The sequence below is a fragment of the Chinchilla lanigera genome, unplaced genomic scaffold (genome assembly GCF_000276665.1).
Source record: "Chinchilla lanigera isolate Chin_1 unplaced genomic scaffold, ChiLan1.0 scaffold00031, whole genome shotgun sequence".
NCBI lineage: Eukaryota > Metazoa > Chordata > Mammalia > Rodentia > Chinchillidae > Chinchilla > Chinchilla lanigera.
In genome coordinates, this window is record NW_004955432.1 from 22021046 (window position 1) to 22039880 (window position 18835).

The following is an 18835-nucleotide window of genomic DNA, read 5'->3' on the forward strand; positions in this document are numbered from 1 at the left end:
TGGTCACGAACGCTCCCAGGTCCCGCATTCACCGCGCGTCCTCCATCCTTCAGGCAGTCACTTTGCTCCTTGGCAGGAGGCATGCCGAAGTCCACGGCCACAGCGGTCTGAGTCCGAGCTCAGCTCCCACCTCACCGCCTTCCTCGTCAGGAAAGGGTCCCTTAAATGGGATCCAAAAGCAGTGTGACAGTTCCATAAATATTTTCCTGGTTTTTGGTAACTGAGAAACAACAGTGATGAAAGTAGAACTGTGCTCCTTTCCACCAGATGGGAGTGTGAGATAACCCGACGTAAGAAAGAATCCTTTCTAGCGCTACTAAGATACGCTTACTCAACAAAATTTTACCAAATAAAGATTTCTGACCAATGTGTGCACAAGGAAAGGAATTCGCCTTTCTGCCCTCGTGTCTGTCCCCGTACACGTCCTGCTACCGTGTCTCTCTCCCTCTCTCTCAATAAGTCAGACCTCATATTTGTTTTTCGTACCTCTTGCCTTATTTTTTGTTGGGGTTGACACAAAATACTCCATTTTTATTTTGACAACTTACACATTACACATAGAGATTCAGTTATAGGATGAAACAGAAGCTTTACAGGGATCCTCTTCCTGAATCATTTTTGGATCAGTGGTTTATCAGAGAATCTGAAGATTGCGATCTTCTCCCTAGAAGGGCAGACCCTTGTACAAATAAGACAATTTTGCATACAGTATTAAAATGTTTTTTACTGATCTTCAGATATGCAACCAAATGCCCACTGCTTGCAGCCGTTTTCCCAGGTTACACTCCAGCTGAGGTAAAAGGGCAAATGCGTATTAGAAAGCAAGTGAGAACTCCGTAAACGCAGAAGCAGATTTGAGATAAAGGACAGACATCAGGGTGATCAACAGGAATATGAATAATCACAGCTAATAGTGATAAAGAACGTGGCATGTGCCAAGCTGTGTATGCTCACTCCTTTGACACCACAAACACATGACGTAGGTGCTCCCGTCACCCTGCAGTTCAGAAGAGCTTATCTCCAGGTCAGGACGGAGAACCCAGCGGATGTGCACGAACCTTGGTTACCAAGGAAACCAAGCAGTGTTTCCGCTGGGTGGTCAGGCTCAGGTTTATGCTCTGAGCCACTGAATTTCCTTCAGAAAGATGAAAGACCACCGCAAGGGAGAGGCACTGCCCTTGGGCAGTGCTGTGCTTAACTCGTGATCTAATATTTGAATTTGAATTCATACACTGAAGAAAGGTTTAAGAAAACTCAGGGCACAAAAATACATATAATTATCTGTTGGTTTGTTACTTGACAAAGAGATTAATTTCTGGTTTTAGATGTTGGTTTTTAAGTTTAGACAAGGTGTTACGGAGTTACCCAGCCTGGCCTCCTCCCTCAGCCTTCCAAGTCGCTGGGTTTATAGGCCTGTCCTGCCACACCGGGAAAAGCTCCTCGTAATGCTAGTAAGTTGCCTTTCTGTGTGGCCAACCATAGCAGCTGTGAGTAACGGTTCAGTTTCTTCCTTTCTGATGAATCCTTACGATTCCTGTTCTTAAATTTTTCTCACTGCTCTGAACAGTACCTTCAGGATGATATGAACAGAATTAGATATATCAAGTTACCTTCTTGTTTCCCATCGTAAAATTAATCCACTGAGTTTAAAGTTGACCCAGTGTTCGATTTTTGTTTTGTTTTGTTTTTTCCCAAAACTCTGGAATGCTGCTAGTTCTTTCTGAAGTTACTAAACAAACTGTTAACGTGAGAGGTGTTGAAATGTGTCCAGCGCCATTTCTGCGTGTAATGAAAAGCAAACATTCACTTTATTAGTTTCTGCTCTTACTCTTATTTTCCTTCCCGGTACTTTAGGGTAATTCTGCTTTTTCCTACCTTCCTGAGTTGAATACTTCTCTTCATAATTTTCAGTTTGAGCATTTAAGCCATAAAGTTCTTCTGTTAGTTCCCTCGGTGTTTTAGCGTGCGGGTTTAACCTAGTACGGTCTGATGTTAGTTTACGCCGTTAGTGCTTCCTGAGCGATGTGCGGCCTTTAAAACACGCATGCCTGCTGTCCTGTATTGCAGATCCAGCTTAGATTTCTGCTCCCGCGGCCTTCCCGCTTCTCTGTCTTTCTGCGTCACCTTTCCCAGCCTCTGGCCGCTGCCGTGAGCCTCACCAGGCCTCGCCGCTCTCCGTGGGAGGTGAGGGTGGTGTACCTTCTCTGTTGGGCCCTGACTCCCCGCTGTTTTTCCCCCAGGCTGATTGCTAACCCTAGACTTGCATATCCTACTGCCTCCTTGGTGGTTTTGCCTGGCCTCATAGCATTTCAAATGTGTCGGTAAAGGCTCGTCAACCTGCCCTGTCCCTTAGCTCCAGGCTGGCTGTCTTTTGTATTAATTACTTAGTGCAAGAGACATCCCTCCAGCGTACTGCCTAATCCTCAAACCCGTGTTCATTTTTTTAAGAACCCAACATTGCATCCAAATGAGCCACGAGGTAAAGTAATTCCTGTATTCAAGGATAGCTAAAATCTTTCTTTTCATCATTACTGGTGAAACCTTAGTCCAGGCTATAACGCATCTACCTGGACCACAGCAGTGACCGTCTAACGTGGAAATTGCCTTTATGAAATAGCCACAGCGTCCCTGTTACTAAGAAGCGTCCCGTTGTGAATTAAAGGCACAGTTAACGTGTTAGGTCTCCTTGCTTCCAGATGTGTCCCACACTCCATCCCTCCTCCACGGGGCGGGGTGTGAGGTACTTAACATTGCAGATCTGACCGTGTCATTGGCCCTGCCCTGCCTCCTGACGACTCCTGTGCTGCAGACCGAATTCCACAGTGTGTCCTCTTAGGTCTCCGCACAGTCGCGTGCCGCCTTCCTCTCCAGCTTTTGATCGTCCCATTTGTTTTCCTCTTTACAGTCCTGCCGGTCTTTGCTGGTTCCCTGAGGAGCAATCTTGTCCCTAAGTCAGGGCCCCTGCGGAGAACTGCTTTTTCTACCCGCAGCTTGCGAGGCTTTGCTTCTCCCTTTGCTGTTCTCCGTGAACAACATGCACTGCGTTTTCCACATCCTAAACCTAAACATCACTTGCATATGGGCGCGTTTTCTCCCCAGGGTCAAGTGAGAACTGCTCGCCGTCGGGGTGGTCCTAGAAGGCTGATGATGGGGCCCGTTTGCTCCACTGCTGCCCTGGTATAAAGCACATTGCTTGGCACGTGGGCATACGTGTAGGTTCTGTGAATGAATGTGCGACTTCCTGTGGAGCTGGTCCTGGACAGATTGGGTTAGGGTGATGCCCCTGCTGTGATGGCAGACGCTTTTGTTCACCTGTCTTTTTATACGTAGTAGAGGACGTGGTAGGTGGTAAGCAAGGGAGGAAAAAAATGAAGGAAGGAAAGGGGAGGAAAAAGAAGCAGAGAAGGGGACAGCAGGGGAAGGGGAAGGAACAGGAATGGGAAATGGAATGGAAAGGAAGTGAGAAAGTTGGTCTCTGGATGGGAAAAGTGATGCCAGGCCCCAGTCTGTCACTGTAAAATTTTCTGGGTGGGAGAGGCAGTGGAACACTAACATGCAATAAGATATAAAGCCCTTGCCGTGATAGCTTTTTGGGGATCTATGTACTGGTTTTGGTGAAAGAATGAGTAACCCCGGAAGGGTTCGTTTCAGACATGCCCCCTTGAGCATGTGCTTTTTAATCATACCAGGAGTCCTACAAGGAAAAGGTCTATTTGTGTATTTCCTTCTTGCTTACATTTGTGGGTACGCGTCCCTCCCCCACCGAGGCGGCCTTTGCAGTCCACTGTATACGTTTAAAAGTACTTTGTGAACTGCGCACGTGGGCATACACTTACTACCAATTGGGTGGTTAACCGTCTCCCACTTACGCTTCCTAAATTATAGAAAAATATGTCGCAACTGCAAGTGCGGCCAAGAAGAGCATGACGTCCTCCTGAGCAGCGAAGAGGACCGGAAAGTGGGGAGGCTGTTCCAGGACACCAAGTACACCACCCTGCTCGCAAAGCTGAAGTCCGACGGGATCCCCACGTACAAGCGCAACGTTATGATTCTCACCAACCCCGTCGCTGCCAAGAAGGACGTCTCCATCAACACCGTCACCTACGAGTGGGCCCCTCCTGTGCAGAACCAGGCCCTGGTAAATGGGCGGGGGCAGGCGTCTCTTCATCCCGGACGTGCATTCGGGACAGTTCCTTGCGTGGCGCGGCTCGCAGCCACCCTGCGTGTGTTTGGGCTGGGAGATCCCGCGACCTTGACCCTGCCTCCCATCACAGTCTTTTGAACTGTAAAGACTAGAAAACACCTCACAGAATTTTTCTGACTACACGAGGTTGCAGGGACTGCTCTGACATGCTTAATAATCACACGAAAATGGCATGTTTTAAATCAAGCTAGTAACCCCTCATTTTCTCCCAGGAGGATTTCTCTTAAAGTGGCAGAGAATATTTAAGGAATAGAATTTCTGCCGTTGTTTGCTGAACAAAAATGTTAATTTAAACATTTTGCTTTTTTACTGTATAAGGCAAAAAATTCAAGCTTGTGTTGAGCCCCTTCCACTGTTAGGGTAACTAGGTGAAGCATTTAGAAGTCTTCGAGAAAGATTAGGTAGGTCGTTCAAGTGAGTCTTGTATCATTTTCCGTACGGTGAAAGTGCTGCGGGTCCATAGGCCATTGTAACCGTGTCTGCCTAAGAATTTACCTTGTCTTTCAATCATATGTTTGTTGACTTAGCACAAGTAAATAGAAGTATTAAAATCTTTTTATAAACTGAAAAAATTAATTTCATCATGAACAAAGCTTTTATTACCTACCTCCCTCCATTAGTATACCAATTTCTAATGTGTGAACGTCTCAGGGTATTTACAGCATGCAAATGAATTGCTGCTAACAGCTAAAATGCACCTTTCTCGTAAGTAGCCTGCTTGTGACGTGTGTTACAAGGCCGCGGTGCCTGGTGGCCAGCGCGCCTCGCCTGACGGTGGCCTCTCTGCTGCAGGCCAGGCAGTACATGCAGATGCTGCCCAGGGAGAAGCAGCCCGTGGCAGGCTCGGAGGGAGCGCAGTACCGCAAGAAGCAGCTGGCTAAGCAGCTCCCGGCGCACGACCAGGACCCGTCCAAGTGCCACGAGCTGTCGCCCAAAGAGGTGAAGGAGATGGAGCAGTTCGTGAAGAAATACAAGAGCGAGGCCCTGGGAGTCGGAGACGTCAAACTTCCCTGTGAGGTGGACACCCAAGGTCCCCACAAAGCGCACCTCCCTGGAGGGGACAGAAGCACCCCAGCAGCGGCGGGGGCCGTGGAGGACAAATCTGCAGAGCACAGACAGTCCCAATATGTGAGTAGAGCTGTCAGTTTTTATTTTTGTGGTACCTGGCACTGAACTCACGCTGGCCAGGCTGTGCCACGGAGCCCTGTGCCCGCTGGCGTACTAGTCTGGAGTCTCCTTCCTGCCCTAACTTTCCCGGCGACTGCTTGTCTCGGCCTATAAACGAGTAATACGTGCTTAGGTTAGTTCAGTGTCGCTTGTGACTCTGGAATTCAGTCGCGCCTTGTGTGGCCGCGTTGGCAGCACCTTGGTGTGTGTGTTTCTCCGAGGGGGAGGCTGGAGTCCTTCTCCAGGGCTCGCGGGGTGGACCCTTGCAACACAGATGAGCAGGCCCGGGAAGGAAACCCACTGATGTGTTCTCCTTGTTCCAGTGAGCGCCTCAGCCGTTCGTTCCGCGCTGGAGAACAGTTACTAATAAGCTCTGAAATAGGCCTTTTTGCAAGAACTCATGTAAAATTCAGGTGAAAGTTGCTACCTCCATCATGACTTCACTTCAGGAAACAGTAGGCTGGAAGAAGTGGGCTTGCGCGGCTCAGGAAAGCTAGGGGAGCCCGCGTGCCAGAGCGTCAGTGGCGTCGCCCCTGGGCGGGCAGGTCAGGGACGCAGCCCGGCACGCTGTTGCTCTGCACTGCCGCGAGAACGGCCTCCCTGACCGCACTGTCTGGACGCTTCCCTTTCAGTCCTGCTACGGCTGCGCCCTGGGAATGAAGGAGGGGGACCCGGCCATCTACGCGGAGCGGGCCGGCTACAGCAAGCTGTGGCACCCGGCGTGTTTCGTCTGCAGCTGCTGCGGGGAGCTCCTGGTCGACATGATTTACTTCTGGAAGAACGGGAAGCTGTTCTGCGGCAGGCACTACTGTGACAGCGAGAAGCCCCGCTGTGCTGGCTGTGACGAGGTTTGTCCGTGGGGCCGCCCGGCGCGGCTCCCCGTCCTTCTGGGCAGCCCCTCACCCAGGGCAGCAGGAGTGGACTGAGCACTAGTTGTTCGTCTCCATCCAGGGAAGGTTAATGAGACGAACTTAGGATTTCATTCGCTCTAGATGTTAGCTGTGCTGACAGTGAGGGGCTGAGCAGGTACCAAACGCTGATTCGTGCTAAACGGCAACAAATTCAAGCTTAATGTTCATTTGCAGACCTTAAGCCCCAGGAAGGTGTCTAATCCACCTGTAGTCTACGTGCCTGTCTAAACAGCCTGACTTCGTCATCTGTAGCACAGTGAGAAGTGCCTGATGCGTGTTGTTCTTGCCCTTTCCCAGCTGATATTTAGCAATGAGTACACTCAGGCGGAAAACCAGAACTGGCACCTGAAGCACTTCTGCTGCTTTGACTGTGACTGCGTCCTCGCCGGGGCCGTGTACGTGATGGTCGAGGAGAGGCCGGTGTGCAAGCCCTGCTACGTGAAGAACCATGCTGTGGTGAGCCGCGCGGGGAGACGCGCCTGCCTGGGCCTGCTCTGTGATCTGAGCTTGCGCCTCCTTTCATTCCTGCAGATGAGCGGCAGGAAGCACGGCTCACGCGGGAAGCATTAGCGCCGGCGCAGGGTTAAAGTCCGCGTAACTAAAGCACAGCACGTGCGTTGACCGCAAGCCCCTCCAGGTGGCCCGCTCTGCTTGTGTGTGCAGGAGGGATTATAAGTGCTGCGGAGAGTAAAACTGTCACTTTTTTAAAAAACCCTTAATGGGAAGGAAATTTATTTTCATGAGTACAGATCAGACTCCGTTGAAGTGTTGCTGGGGGTGACTCATGTCTTCAGCCGCGTGTGAGCGTGTGGGGTTTCTCTTCACGGTACTGGGCCACCCGTTAGGACTTCGTTTATGTGAGTGTGTGGTTTCTCCGGCATCTGCTGTCCTAGCTGCTAGGGCATGATGGCCCGTGCATAGGTGATGTTGATAACGGGTAAAAGGCTGACCGGGTGTGGTAGGGCTTACCAGCCAGAAATGCAGGAAGGGCAGCCCTCTGCTGTTCGTTTGGACTCTCACGTAAACAAGACTCCCTGGTAAGGAAGAAAAACATGTATTTATGTGGAGCTATGAGTATGGAGCTATGAAAATGAGCAGTAAGTTTTGACACTAGTGCCTGTTCTCACCTAACCTTCTCCAGATGCAGACCTTCACTTATTTCCTTCCTTCCTTTTTCTTTCTTTCTTTCTTTTGGACTTTTTGAGACAGAGTCTCACTATGCAGTTTGGACTGGCTTTGAGCTCACTTTGTAGCCCAGGCTGGTCTCAAATTTGCAGTGATCCTCCTGCCTCAGCCTCCTGAGTGCTGGGATTACAGGCGTGTGCCACCGTGCCCGGCTAGTCCTTCATTTTCTAACAGCTCTTTCTCATCAGACTGTCTCAGGCCCTCCCAGTTACAGCCGTCCTATTTCAGACTTCCGTCCTTGTCAGTTTAATTACAGCAGTGATCTCAGACCCGCTCCCCACCCCTTCTGTTACTCATCTTGCTACCAAAAGCCGCCTTCCGCAGTGATGGGCGATGATCTTCCTAACGCAGGTCTGGTCCCTTCCTGCCTTCCCTATCACTTGGAGTATTTTCTAACCTAGCTTACGCATTTCCACACATCACCTGCTTTTTGTACTTTATGCGCTGTCGTCTTGCCCACCCTAACCAGTTTTTCTGACACATCGCCTGTTCCTTGTGTAACCTGGCTGTTCTGCACGTTCCTCCAGACTAAATTCAGGCCTCACCTTTTTCTGAGCCCTTTCCTGATTGCCTGCTCCCAAGCTCCACTTCTCTGTCTGCCTGGGTCTCCATGTCCCGAGGGGCAGTGCGTGCGTGTGGGGCGGTGTCCCTAACCTGTCTCCATTACGAGGCCGTGTGAGCGGCTGGAGTGGAGTGTGCGCGTTTTCCCCCCATCTGCGGTGTCTAATGTTAGGGAACGTCTGGGTAGCTCCCGTGTTTTCCCATGTTTCTCATTCAGTTTAGGGTCATTATGGACTCTGCTTTTACCAGGAAAAAGATATTCCGTTGTTCTGTGGCTTATTTAGCTAGAATCATCTTCTGTAAATGTTGTTGCAGCTGTTTATGGAAGAAAGACACCGTCATACGTATTTTTGTACGATGTTGTGTTAGCTTCCACTGCTGTGACAGTAAGTGACCTGAATCCACACAGAGCAGTGGTGGCAGGCCGGTGGCACGTGTGCCCCAGCGAGCATGGCGAGCCCCTCCGCGATGATGTCACGAGTGTGCGTGTCGTTCTTCCTACACTCAAACCTCAGTCTCGCGGCTTAATCCAGGGTCGGCACTTCGTGACACATGAGCAGGCGTGGGCTGCAGCTCGCGCGCTCGGTCTCCAGCGGGTTCGCCCTCGCTGACACGGGAAGAGAGGGTTGTTGGTACTCACAGCCGCAGCCTGGGTCGGGCCCGCGCTGAAGCAGAGCCGTGGTGGCAGACGGGCACTGCGGAGGGCAGCGCTCCCCTCGGGACAGCGGCGAGCTGAGGCCGTGCGTGAGCCACAGAGCCGCGCCTCCGCACCCCGCTTCCTTCCTGAGACCTCCTCGTCATTACTGAGTTCATCCACTGATGAAGTCAGAGGCTTCACGACCCCACCCTGCCCAAGGCCCGTCAGGTGGCCCCAGGGGCCGTGTTAGATCTGAGCCATATTTCACCCCTGCCGAGGGCCAGAGGTCACCTCATAAGGCAGGGCGCACTCAGTCCATCGCCAGAAGTCGCCGAGGTCTGAGCAGTTCCTGCGTTGCTCAGGAGTCCCACCCAAAGTCTCCCCCACAGCTCCAGGCAGACTCTCGTTGTGAGCTCCCTTGGAACAGAAAGCACTTCCGGACTTCCCACACACACGCAGGTGCCGATGTGTGCGGGGAAACACTCCCCCTGCGGGAGGGAGCAGCGAGCAAAGAGCGAAGGGAGCGGGCCAGGCAAGACCCAGGCCCGCCAGGCAGACACTCAGTCCTACAGCTCGGGTCCGGCATTCGGGCAGCCCCCGGCCTGACTGAGCTCCAGAAGGCCGTCCCGACAGCCTGGCCTCCTGCAGCCGGCATGGCCACGCTTGGGCTGGCTCGGCTCGCTGCCTTGTTTTCCTTGGCTCACGTCCCCGTTCCTGGCATTGCCAAGTTGCTGGGGTCTGCAGTGTAGCTGCTGCTTCACTCCTACAACTACATGCAGGGCCGTCTCAAAGGCCCCCGCAAGGGCTCTGACCCTGCACGGTGTCGGGCCTCCCAGGCTTCCCTGTGGAGTCGGTGGAGACCTCTGCGACCCCGTCACTCTAAGTGCTGCTTGCCTACAACGCCAGCAGCATGTGCATGCCGCAGTTGCTGCCAGCACCGGCAGTACAGGCCTCTCCAGAGCGCAGCTGCAGTGGCCGCTGACTGCGTGGCCAGGGCAGCGTCGTGAGCCGGCTCCCGGGTGGCCCTGTCCGGGCGAGCTTCCCACGCCGCTCTCTTCCCAGAGCGGTGTCCTTCCCAGGGGTTTGTGCGTGGAGCCCGCCAGCCTGTGAGTAGAGTGTCTGGCAGCCGCTGAGGCCCTCTCCAGGCCTTTCTGTTGTCGCAGTACCAAGTACTTCGGCTTATTTTCAGTGGTGCCGATCTCTTCAGCCGCTGCAGTGACTTTGCTGGTCAAGCAGCAGGTTTCCCTATCTTTCCGCCCTGCTTTTTGCTCCCAGTTCTCACTGTGAACTTCCGGTAGTACCCCTGCCGCTGCCTGAGGCCTGCACCACCGATTACCTCCCCCGGGGTAAGTAGTGGATCACTTTAAGTGCAGCCTCCCATGATGGTTCAGGGCGTGGACAAAATGTAGACAAGCTCTTTGCTAGAAGGTGGCACCTCCTTCCCACGTGAAGTCGCATGAGCAGTCTTCACCGTTAGCGTTCCTGTAGGCCTTCTGGTTCTCTGAGCCGCCACCAGGGTTGCTTACTGCACTCCACTTACAACTTTCTAGAGCTTTCCTGCTCCCCGCCAAACCTCTCCGAAGCCCTCCCACAAGTGAGTTCCGCAGACCACTGAGACCCCGGGTTTCCGGTCAGGTACAGTCAGACCGTGAGCAGTGTGTAGTCGCAGGCAGTCCCCCTTCTTGCACCGACGTCTGTGTTAGCCTCTGTCACTTGGGTAACACCGGACATCAGTCACCGTCATCGTTCCGGGCGTTTCAGTGCTGGTGAGCTGGCTTCGCAGCGTTTAGGCCCGTAGCAAGGCAGAAGCACGGTGGGCAGGCATTGCGGGGAGCTCCTGCTCTCTTGGCGGCCAGGAGGCGGATGAGAAGGACCCGTGCAGGCGGGGCCAGAGCCGAGGGCGTCCCCAAGATCTCCCCTGGACCTGCTTCCTCAGGCTGCGCCTTGTGTGTCCATCACCTCCCGCAGGGGCAGGCACATGGTCATCAGTTAGAGGCCCGTGAAGCGGCCATTTCCCGAAGGGCGCCAGCTGGCCTTGGGGGACATCCAGGCCGTAACAGACGTGCAGCCCTGTTCTCGAGGACTAGAAGGGAGCTCTGTGAAACCAAGGCGATTTTTCTGCCTTTTTCTGCTGTATTCCTGCCGTTGGAACAGCATAGTAGGTGATTAATACGTATTTATTAAAGAAAGGTTTAAACAGGTGGAACCGCTTTACTCAGCTGGTACAAGCTCCTCTCTGTTGCACTGTGTCTAATCCACAGGAGATAACCACACAGATTTTTGTAATAAAAGAATTCCCAAATGACTTACTTTTATATGTAGCATCATTTCCTTCAGAAGAGTCACCTTCTCGGTAAGGTAGTACCGTTGGGCTTGGTCTAACGTTGGAATATGTGTGTCTGCCCCTCTCCCTAGCAAACCTGGGTGATGGCAGACCCCGCGCGTGCAGGTAACACGTGGTGTAAAATCTCGAAGCTTACCTAGTTCAGAACATGGATCTGCTTAAATCCTCTCATCTTAAGAAAAGAGGGAAAAGAGAAATTATTTTTAGGTATGAACACACGTGCTCAACTCAGAACAGGGCTTTTCTGAGATAAAAATTAACTGGGCGGAGGAAAGTGGGACGCCCCTTCAGTTTGGCTCCGCATGATTACTGCAGTTCCAGGGCCGCCCCAAGATCGCTGGAGGAGGTCTCACAGGGCCACCCGCCAGAGGAGGCGGCCACGGTGGCCACCCCGCACTCGCCCGAGAGGAGGAGCGATCGGAGGAAGTACCGTTAAAGGCGGGAGGGGCGGGGACGGGAAGTCTAGCGTGCGCAGGAAGCGTGTGCAGTGGCCAGGCCTGTGCGCAGCGTGGCGGCTGTCATGTGTTAGGAGTAGGGAGCTGGAGGCTTCTGGAACTGCAGAGCGGGGCAGAGGTGAGTGGCAGTGAAATCGGCAGTACAAGTCAGCGTCGGGACCTTACGTTCTGTCGGTGGCGTGCTCGTCAGTTGTTCCCTAGCTTTCTTTATTCCACGTGTAATTGAACAGTTACCTGTTCTTTTCTCCGCGAATTGAGAATAAAGTATATGCTTCTTAATCATAGGAAGGTCCACAAACAGTATTACAGGAGTGAGAAAAGGAAGGTAGATTATGGTCTGCAAGCAAGGGCATGGAACGTCAGTGTGAAATGCTTTTGTCTCATTCGAGATCGGGCGCGTTCAGGGTGGGATGGCCTTAGACGCTTCTGTTTCCTTCAGACGAGGTTTAAAAGTTTCATAGGAAATGTACAAAACTAAAAATTTGAAATGAGTTGTAAAGCTGTAGAAAATAAATGCAAATGTGGTTTATACGATGCAGCTGCCAGTTAGGAGTGTGCTTGTAATTATATCGGTTTTTGTTGTATGCAGGAAAATCTGTCAGTCATCCAAGAAAACATGGCTGTTGTTCCCTGTGGAAGGCTGAGTTCATGTACTTTTAGATTACCGAGCTGTACTGCCATTTCTGTGCTTAGAAGCAGTGTAGCTCTAGAAATACCGTAAGTACGTTGTAGCTCCGCAGCGGACGTGTGTAGCAGGGCCTCGCTGCCCGCCCTGACCTGGTTTGCCTACTGCGTAGCAGCCACACTGAAGGGTTTTCGCCTGAGACGGCTCAGGATGAACGATCCCGTCCGCCTACCGCTCCCCGCTCGGTAGTGTCTGAAACTGACAGTAACAAACTGCTTGCGTAAGATTAGCCGCTGTCATCTTACACTGACTCACCTTGATTTCTGCACTTGTTATAAAGTAGTTGAGGACCAGAGTTTCACATCCATTTAGCACTTTATATAAGCAGAAAAGCGTCTGGGACTAGTCTGTGCTTCAGGAGTTTCAGTGGGTTGGTTTTCTCTTTCCTGCTGTAACACAGAAGAGTATTACGTTATACATACACGCTCAGTTAAAGCAGTGTGTGCATCATGTGTGCATCTGAGTGTAACACACACTGGCAGGGAGTTGAGTATTAACGTTGTACAGTATTAGATCATACATAAATTATGACTGATCTTACGACAGGACAGAAGCCAGTTAACTACAAGTTACATTTTTAGTGCAAACTCATTATTCTCAAACACTGTCAGTGTTTTTAATTGAGTCCTTAATTACTTTGAACATGATTTTAATTTATACTGTCTAGAAATTAGTGATGTTAATAATCTCACGTGTCATACGTAAGACAGATTACCACTTCAAAGCTTTAATGAGGGAGGAAGAATCACCTAATAAACTTCTTTATAATTACTAATACGCCAGTTAGTGGAATATGCTGAAAGCAGATGTACTGCTTTGCACTTTGGCTTCAGGACTTCTTTAGATTGCCTGTTCGGTCTCTGCCTGCTGCTTTGCAGTGTGTGGCGTATAGATGAACTAGACATCTCTTTCAGTATGTGTGTCTTGGAGGTTGTCGTGATTTAATTTACCGTCTGAAGACGCCTGTTCATTTCGCCTCCCGGTGGAAATGCTCCCGCACTGTTTGATCTCACACCCTTTCTCTCACCCGTACTGTTCCCGGGCAGGTGTGCCAGGGGTGCCACAACGCCATCGACCCGGAGGTGCAGCGCGTGACCTACAACGGCTTCAGCTGGCACGCGTCCACGGAGTGCTTCCTGTGCTCCTGCTGCAGCAGGTGCCTCATCGGGCAGAAGTTCGTGCCCGTGGAGGGGATGGTCTTCTGCTCGGTGGAGTGCAAGAAGATGATGTCCTAGGAGAGCACCGGGCGGTCTGGGCCGCCGCTGCAGAGTGTCCGCGTTTCTACTGTAAAATGCCATTGGAAGAAGATGAAAAGAAAGAGTACTATAGAGGCAAGCAGAAGATTGTATTTTCCTCATCAGATTTTTCTGTCTTAACTTCAAAAATGTTCATTAAACATTTGATTTTAAAAATGGTGATGACCCCTAGCTTTCCTCTGCTTCCTAAATGTGAAGTCTTTGAATTGGAAGCTTGAGTTTAATTAATCTTCATATCCCTATACCACTGGTGCCAAAAACTATGTATATAAAACAAAGTTAGTGTCTTGGATGGAAAGATGAACTTTTCTGATTTTACATTCCTCTTTCTCCTTCGTGTGTAAAACCAGACCTGGCCTAAGGCCGAGGCTTTACGGGTATTGCTTGGCCGTGCTCCGGAGCTTCGTAGTGCACGTGAGCGCAGCTCGTGGGTGCGCAGTGAGCTAGCGCAGCGCAGCACCTGGAGCGGACTTAACGCCCGCGCGCTCACGGTCCGGACTTAGGCGCGGGGGCGTCGCCTCCTTGCGTTTCTCTGCGGCTCACTTAGCCTGCCTCTCGCTGGTCTCTGTAAGCCGCTGACGTCCGTCTGCGGCCTTGAGTATTCTTTATCACAGGTGGCATAACACCATCCACACTTTTTACTTCTGTAGGTTTTCGTCTAGGCATAACCAGCCTCGTACTGTTTTTAATCCAAAGAATATGTATAGTTTTTATACCCAGGTAACTATAACTTGCACTTACTGCGCTTCTCTGCCATGGTTTGAATGACATTTTTTGCGTGGTTCTTAATCTTACCTAATGGATTCTGTCGTAGAATATTTCTAAACCCATTCATAGATACATAAAATGTATTTTCCAGTATACTCCCATCTGTGGATATTTCTGATGTTTATTTTTCCCTATATACTGCCAAACACAGCTATGCACTATGAAAGTTAAATGGAACAAATGATACGTATATTATTATTCAAAATAAAGTCTTTAAAAATTACCTTCTTTGCGCGTCTTTTTTCAGTAAAAATACCTTCTGCAGTAAAGCTTCTGTCCCAGCAGAGGGCAGTGTCTCCCAGGACAAAAACTACCCAGCCTGGAATAAAGGCAGCTTGCTGTTGTCTGACCAGACAAGAGAAAGGACTTTTCATTATGAAGTTGTTTTAAGTTAAATTATTTTCAGCTCGTGCAGGAATTTTTCTTTTAGAGGAAAAAAAATAAATGTGTCGTTTTAATTGAAGTTTGGAAAGACCTCCTTGGGTGAATACTCGGTTTGCAGCTGTGCTCGTTTTGTGAAAGTGTTTCATGGTGACTGGGAGAAGCAGCAAATGGGGAGCCGCAGGCTCCCGCCCGATACCGGCACACGGGCGGGGGTGTCCGGGTGTGGGGGCTCTTTTTTGTTTTCTTCAGTCTGCAGTGTTTGGTCCCCGAGGGAGGTTTCCACGGGTTTTCGGGCTCATCCTGTCAGTGCCTGTGTGTCGGCCCCACTGCGCACACGCGTGTGCACGCAGACTTACACTCTCCCCCTCTGCACCGCACCGCCTGGGCCGCGAAAAATGACCTCGGGGACCTCGGACGTGTGCCATCGTGCCAAAAGGTAACCTAGTTCTGCACGCACGTTTCAGTGCTGATACTGCAGGTACCAATGACAGTGTGTAAGCACCACTTTATATTTGCTTACTTTTTTGCCTTGTCTCAAACGGTAGGAGGTGTATTTTGCTCAGCATTTTGAATAGCCTACTTTTCCCACAGTAGTTGAGAGATTCTCAGGGTCCTTGGTCATTCTCCTTATCAGGTTTTAAAAAATGAACTTTTCAAATATTTTGTCTTATAAGAGGTGGTCATTCAATTTTGTAAGGTTTATTTTTCTTCTAGCGTTTAGGGCATACCTCCCTCACCACTGTCTTTTTATTCCTTCCTTCTCAGTTCTGAATACTTTTTCAGAGGCCTCAGGGAAGATACGGGGAAATAATCAAGGTTGTTTTCTGGGTTTGTGCCTTCTTTTCTCCAAAGGAAGGCAAGCCTTTCATTCTGGTTATTTCCTGTGATTCAGTGGAACTTTCTTTCGTCATAACCCTGTGAGTTCTGTTTTTCAGAGACCAGCTCTCACTGTCGCCAGGCTGGGGCTGAGAGGAGGAGTTCCCCCTTCCTGTAGAGTAAGTTTGCGGGTTTGCTGACTCGTCCCAAAAACAGTTTTTAGGACCTGCGGGAGGAGCAGGATAAGCGCTCGACGGAGACACAGGACCCTGGGAGGGGTACGTCCCAGAGCACGCGGCCGCCGCAGAGCCGGGAGAGACGTGCCCTTTTCCTTTCTGTGGGGGAGCCATCGCCTCGGGGGCTAGAAAGTGTAAGAGTGACTGCCTTGAGTGGCAGCGGTAAGCCGCGAGCAGAAAGATTGGACGAGGAGAGAAAGCGAAGACCCTTCCTGAGACCCAGGGAGCGCAGAGGGTTCTGGCTCCGGGTCCGCTGCTGAGGTGTACTGCAGGTGGTCTGCTGCTGTCCTCCCTGCAGAGTCAGACTTAGAGCGGTCGTGCACGCCTTCGTGAGACTGGCACATGCCTGTTGGTCTCTCACCAGAATAACTGTGCTCCTAACCCTTGGAGACAGAGTTTTGAGAAATCAGTGGAGTCTTGTTACTCAATGCACTAAGAAACCTTTCTCTTGAGAGTTGCTGGCCTTCACGTTTGTTGTATGTTTTTCCCCCTGTAGAAGTGAGAGTGAGGATACTTTCTTTAATCAACGCTACCTGGAACCTTTGTGACTCTGAAGTCTTCGAGCATGATTTTCCAATCTGACTTTGAAACATTTCCACCGAGCTTCTCTACAGTCGAGAGATTCATCCTTGACTCATTCGTAAGCAATTTCCAGCATGTAGTGTTTAAACGCATCCAACTTCTCCATGGTTACCAGAGACACAGTACCACCCAGGATCAGTATTAAGCCTTTGTCTCAGATGCCCTGGCGTATCTGAACTTGTCTTCTAGGTGTATTCACTTAATACCTTAGAAAACATAAGACTCCACTGTCTCCATAAAAAAGCACTTTACCTCAGTTTCTTGCCAGATACACTCTGCCCCTTCCTGACTTCTAATGTACGTGCTCAGTGATAGCTGGTGATTTTACTGAATCTTTACATAAATGAAAAGAACCCACTACCCGGGGGGTGCGGGTGTTGTGAGCACACAACCTGAAGAACATTGTGACTTGATCAGTGGAATGTTTGTAGTGAATTTATCCGATGAGTAAGGAGCCTTCACTCTTGTCCTTCGGTGGGTAACATGTCATTACAGCTTCTGTTTAATCATAATGCATTTTGAAATACTCAAAAAGGTTATTAACCTTTTATACTTGTTTTGATTGGCATTTTACGCTGACATTTTAAAGAGCTGCTATTGATTTTTCTTCAGTAATACCTCTCCCTAGGAGGTCTTGACCTTCAGAGAGTGGCAAGAGCAGCTCAGAGCGACAACTTTACTGGAGTCCGTCGTTGACTGTACAGACGTTGGGGTAGATTTCTCCATACGTACTGGCTGAGAGGCGCCATGGTAGTAACTCAGAAGAGGGCCAGTTTGGGCTCCAAAGAGACGCTTTCCGGCCCCAAGTCCCATAGATGCTCCTCCTCACAGTTACGGAGAGTAGGATGCAGGACGAGGGAGCTGCTGGATTTGAGGAGTCTAAGGACCGGTCCCAGTATTGGATGAGCACCAGCGGATATATGAAGTCAGAGTAACAGAGCAAACGGCGAGGGGCTAATTTCATGAAGCCGTGTGAAGTCGTGGAGGAATTGGATAGGAAATTGGAATTAAGGTAGACCTAGGAGACAAACGGTGAGTGAAGTCTCAGACCTTGTATTACAAAAACCTGTGATTTAGGAAAGGAAAAGGAAGTAGAGGAAATAATGGAGAGTAAGGAAGACACCTCCCCCTCGGCGCTGGGGCGTGGGTGAAGGCAGAGATGAAGTCCTTGTGGGAAGGGAGCAAGTCAAGAGATTCTCAAAGCAGAATGGACATGGAGTTCCTAAATGAGGCTGAAGAATTTAGATGTCCAGAGTAAATCTGGAAACTTTTATGCCAAGCATCCTCCAAGTAGCTTCCTAGAAAAAAGTGAATAATCAGGAATGCTTTTGGCAACGAGTCGCTGAAAATGCCACTCAGAGTGGCCTAAAGACTCGGAGTAGGCTAGCCCAAACTTGGCTCAGACAGGTCCATTTTAATCTGCTCTGCTATCCTCTAGGCGTTAGGTTGCATTCTAAGGTGATGGGGAGTGGCGCTATCCAACTTCCACCCCTTAATTCCTGGACTCAAGAATCTTGAAAAAAGTCCGGACACTGATTCAGAGCATACGCAGCCTCTGGAGAACCTCGCCCCAGCCACGGAGGTGCTGCTGCCTGGCTGGTGCTGTCTTTCCGTCTTCCAAAGGTCGTTCCACAGTTCCGGCAATCCATCTGCTTCTGGGCAGCCCCGCAGGGTGAGGCCATCTGCATGAGCGCACTGTGGCGTGCCTCTGGCCCTGCAGTACGTTCCCTGGTCAGAAACTATGCTGTGTGGAGTGCCGTGACAGTGGATGAGGCATTATGGAAGTCCACAGATGGTAGTTTTGCCGGAAACAGAAGGCAGATCCACACCTGAGAGAAGTGTCCGTGGAAACGGTCCAGTACCTCAGTTCATAAATGCTTTTGTTCATGGACAGTTTGTTTCATGAACAGAAGCATTTGGCAAAATTGTATTTCTGTACATAAACCCTGCATCTGGTGACAAACAACCATAGCCATCTTCCCCCCATGGAACGTGCATGCAGCCTCTTCCCCAGACTTGTGGAAGGAATGAAGTGTGTGAACCAAGGTACAACTATGATTAGCCTGCCACCAGGTCACAGGCTGATCATCCCCAGGGCGTCGTGCTATATTCTGTACTTAGTGATGGTCTCTGCTGCAGGCAGATTAGGACTTAAGAGTGGTTGTAGCCAGGTCACTCTTGCTAAGTAGAAGACCATGCTGCTGAGCCGATGCAGAACCTCCACCCTGGCCACCTTGACCGGCTTGTAGATGAGCCTGTTGGGCAGTGACAGGGGTAGCTGAAGAAAGATTACTGCTGTCCATGGACCAGGTCCTCCTATTCCCTTCCTTATTAAATGACCTCTTCTGGTGAGGCCCTCATGATGGATGTAACCAGTATGTACTGCAAACATACTGGTAAAAATTAAAGTACTGTGTATAATTTTTGTACAAATGAAATTGATGTGAACAATGATTTAAGTTCCTGTACCTCAATTTTGTGTCTATAAAACGAATATCAATCACTATACAGTACATTATACTTTTAAAAAGTGGGCGTACAAATGTTTCTAACCCACATATTTTTTAGAAGTTTGCCATTCACCATCTGGAATCCATCTTCCATTGCTCTAGACCTAAATGGACTTTGTGACCACTTGGATGTG

General features: G+C 50.2%; 1 protein-coding gene across 3 annotated transcripts in view; it reads left to right on the forward strand.

Moving 5' to 3' along the window:
• The window catches only part of Tes (testin LIM domain protein), a 42734-nt gene extending 28338 nt beyond the window's left edge, over positions 1 to 14396 (forward strand). For all 3 annotated transcript variants that reach the window (XM_005388117.2, XM_005388119.2, XM_005388118.2), the window contains exons 3-7: positions 3886 to 4138; positions 4997 to 5332; positions 6004 to 6219; positions 6580 to 6738; positions 13196 to 14396. In XM_005388117.2, coding sequence (XP_005388174.1) covers positions 3886 to 4138; positions 4997 to 5332; positions 6004 to 6219; positions 6580 to 6738; positions 13196 to 13384 — 1153 coding nt within the window. In that variant the 3' untranslated portion in view covers positions 13385 to 14396. The remainder of the gene's footprint in view (positions 1 to 3885; positions 4139 to 4996; positions 5333 to 6003; positions 6220 to 6579; positions 6739 to 13195) is intronic.
• The last annotated feature ends 4439 nt before the right edge of the window (positions 14397 to 18835 follow it).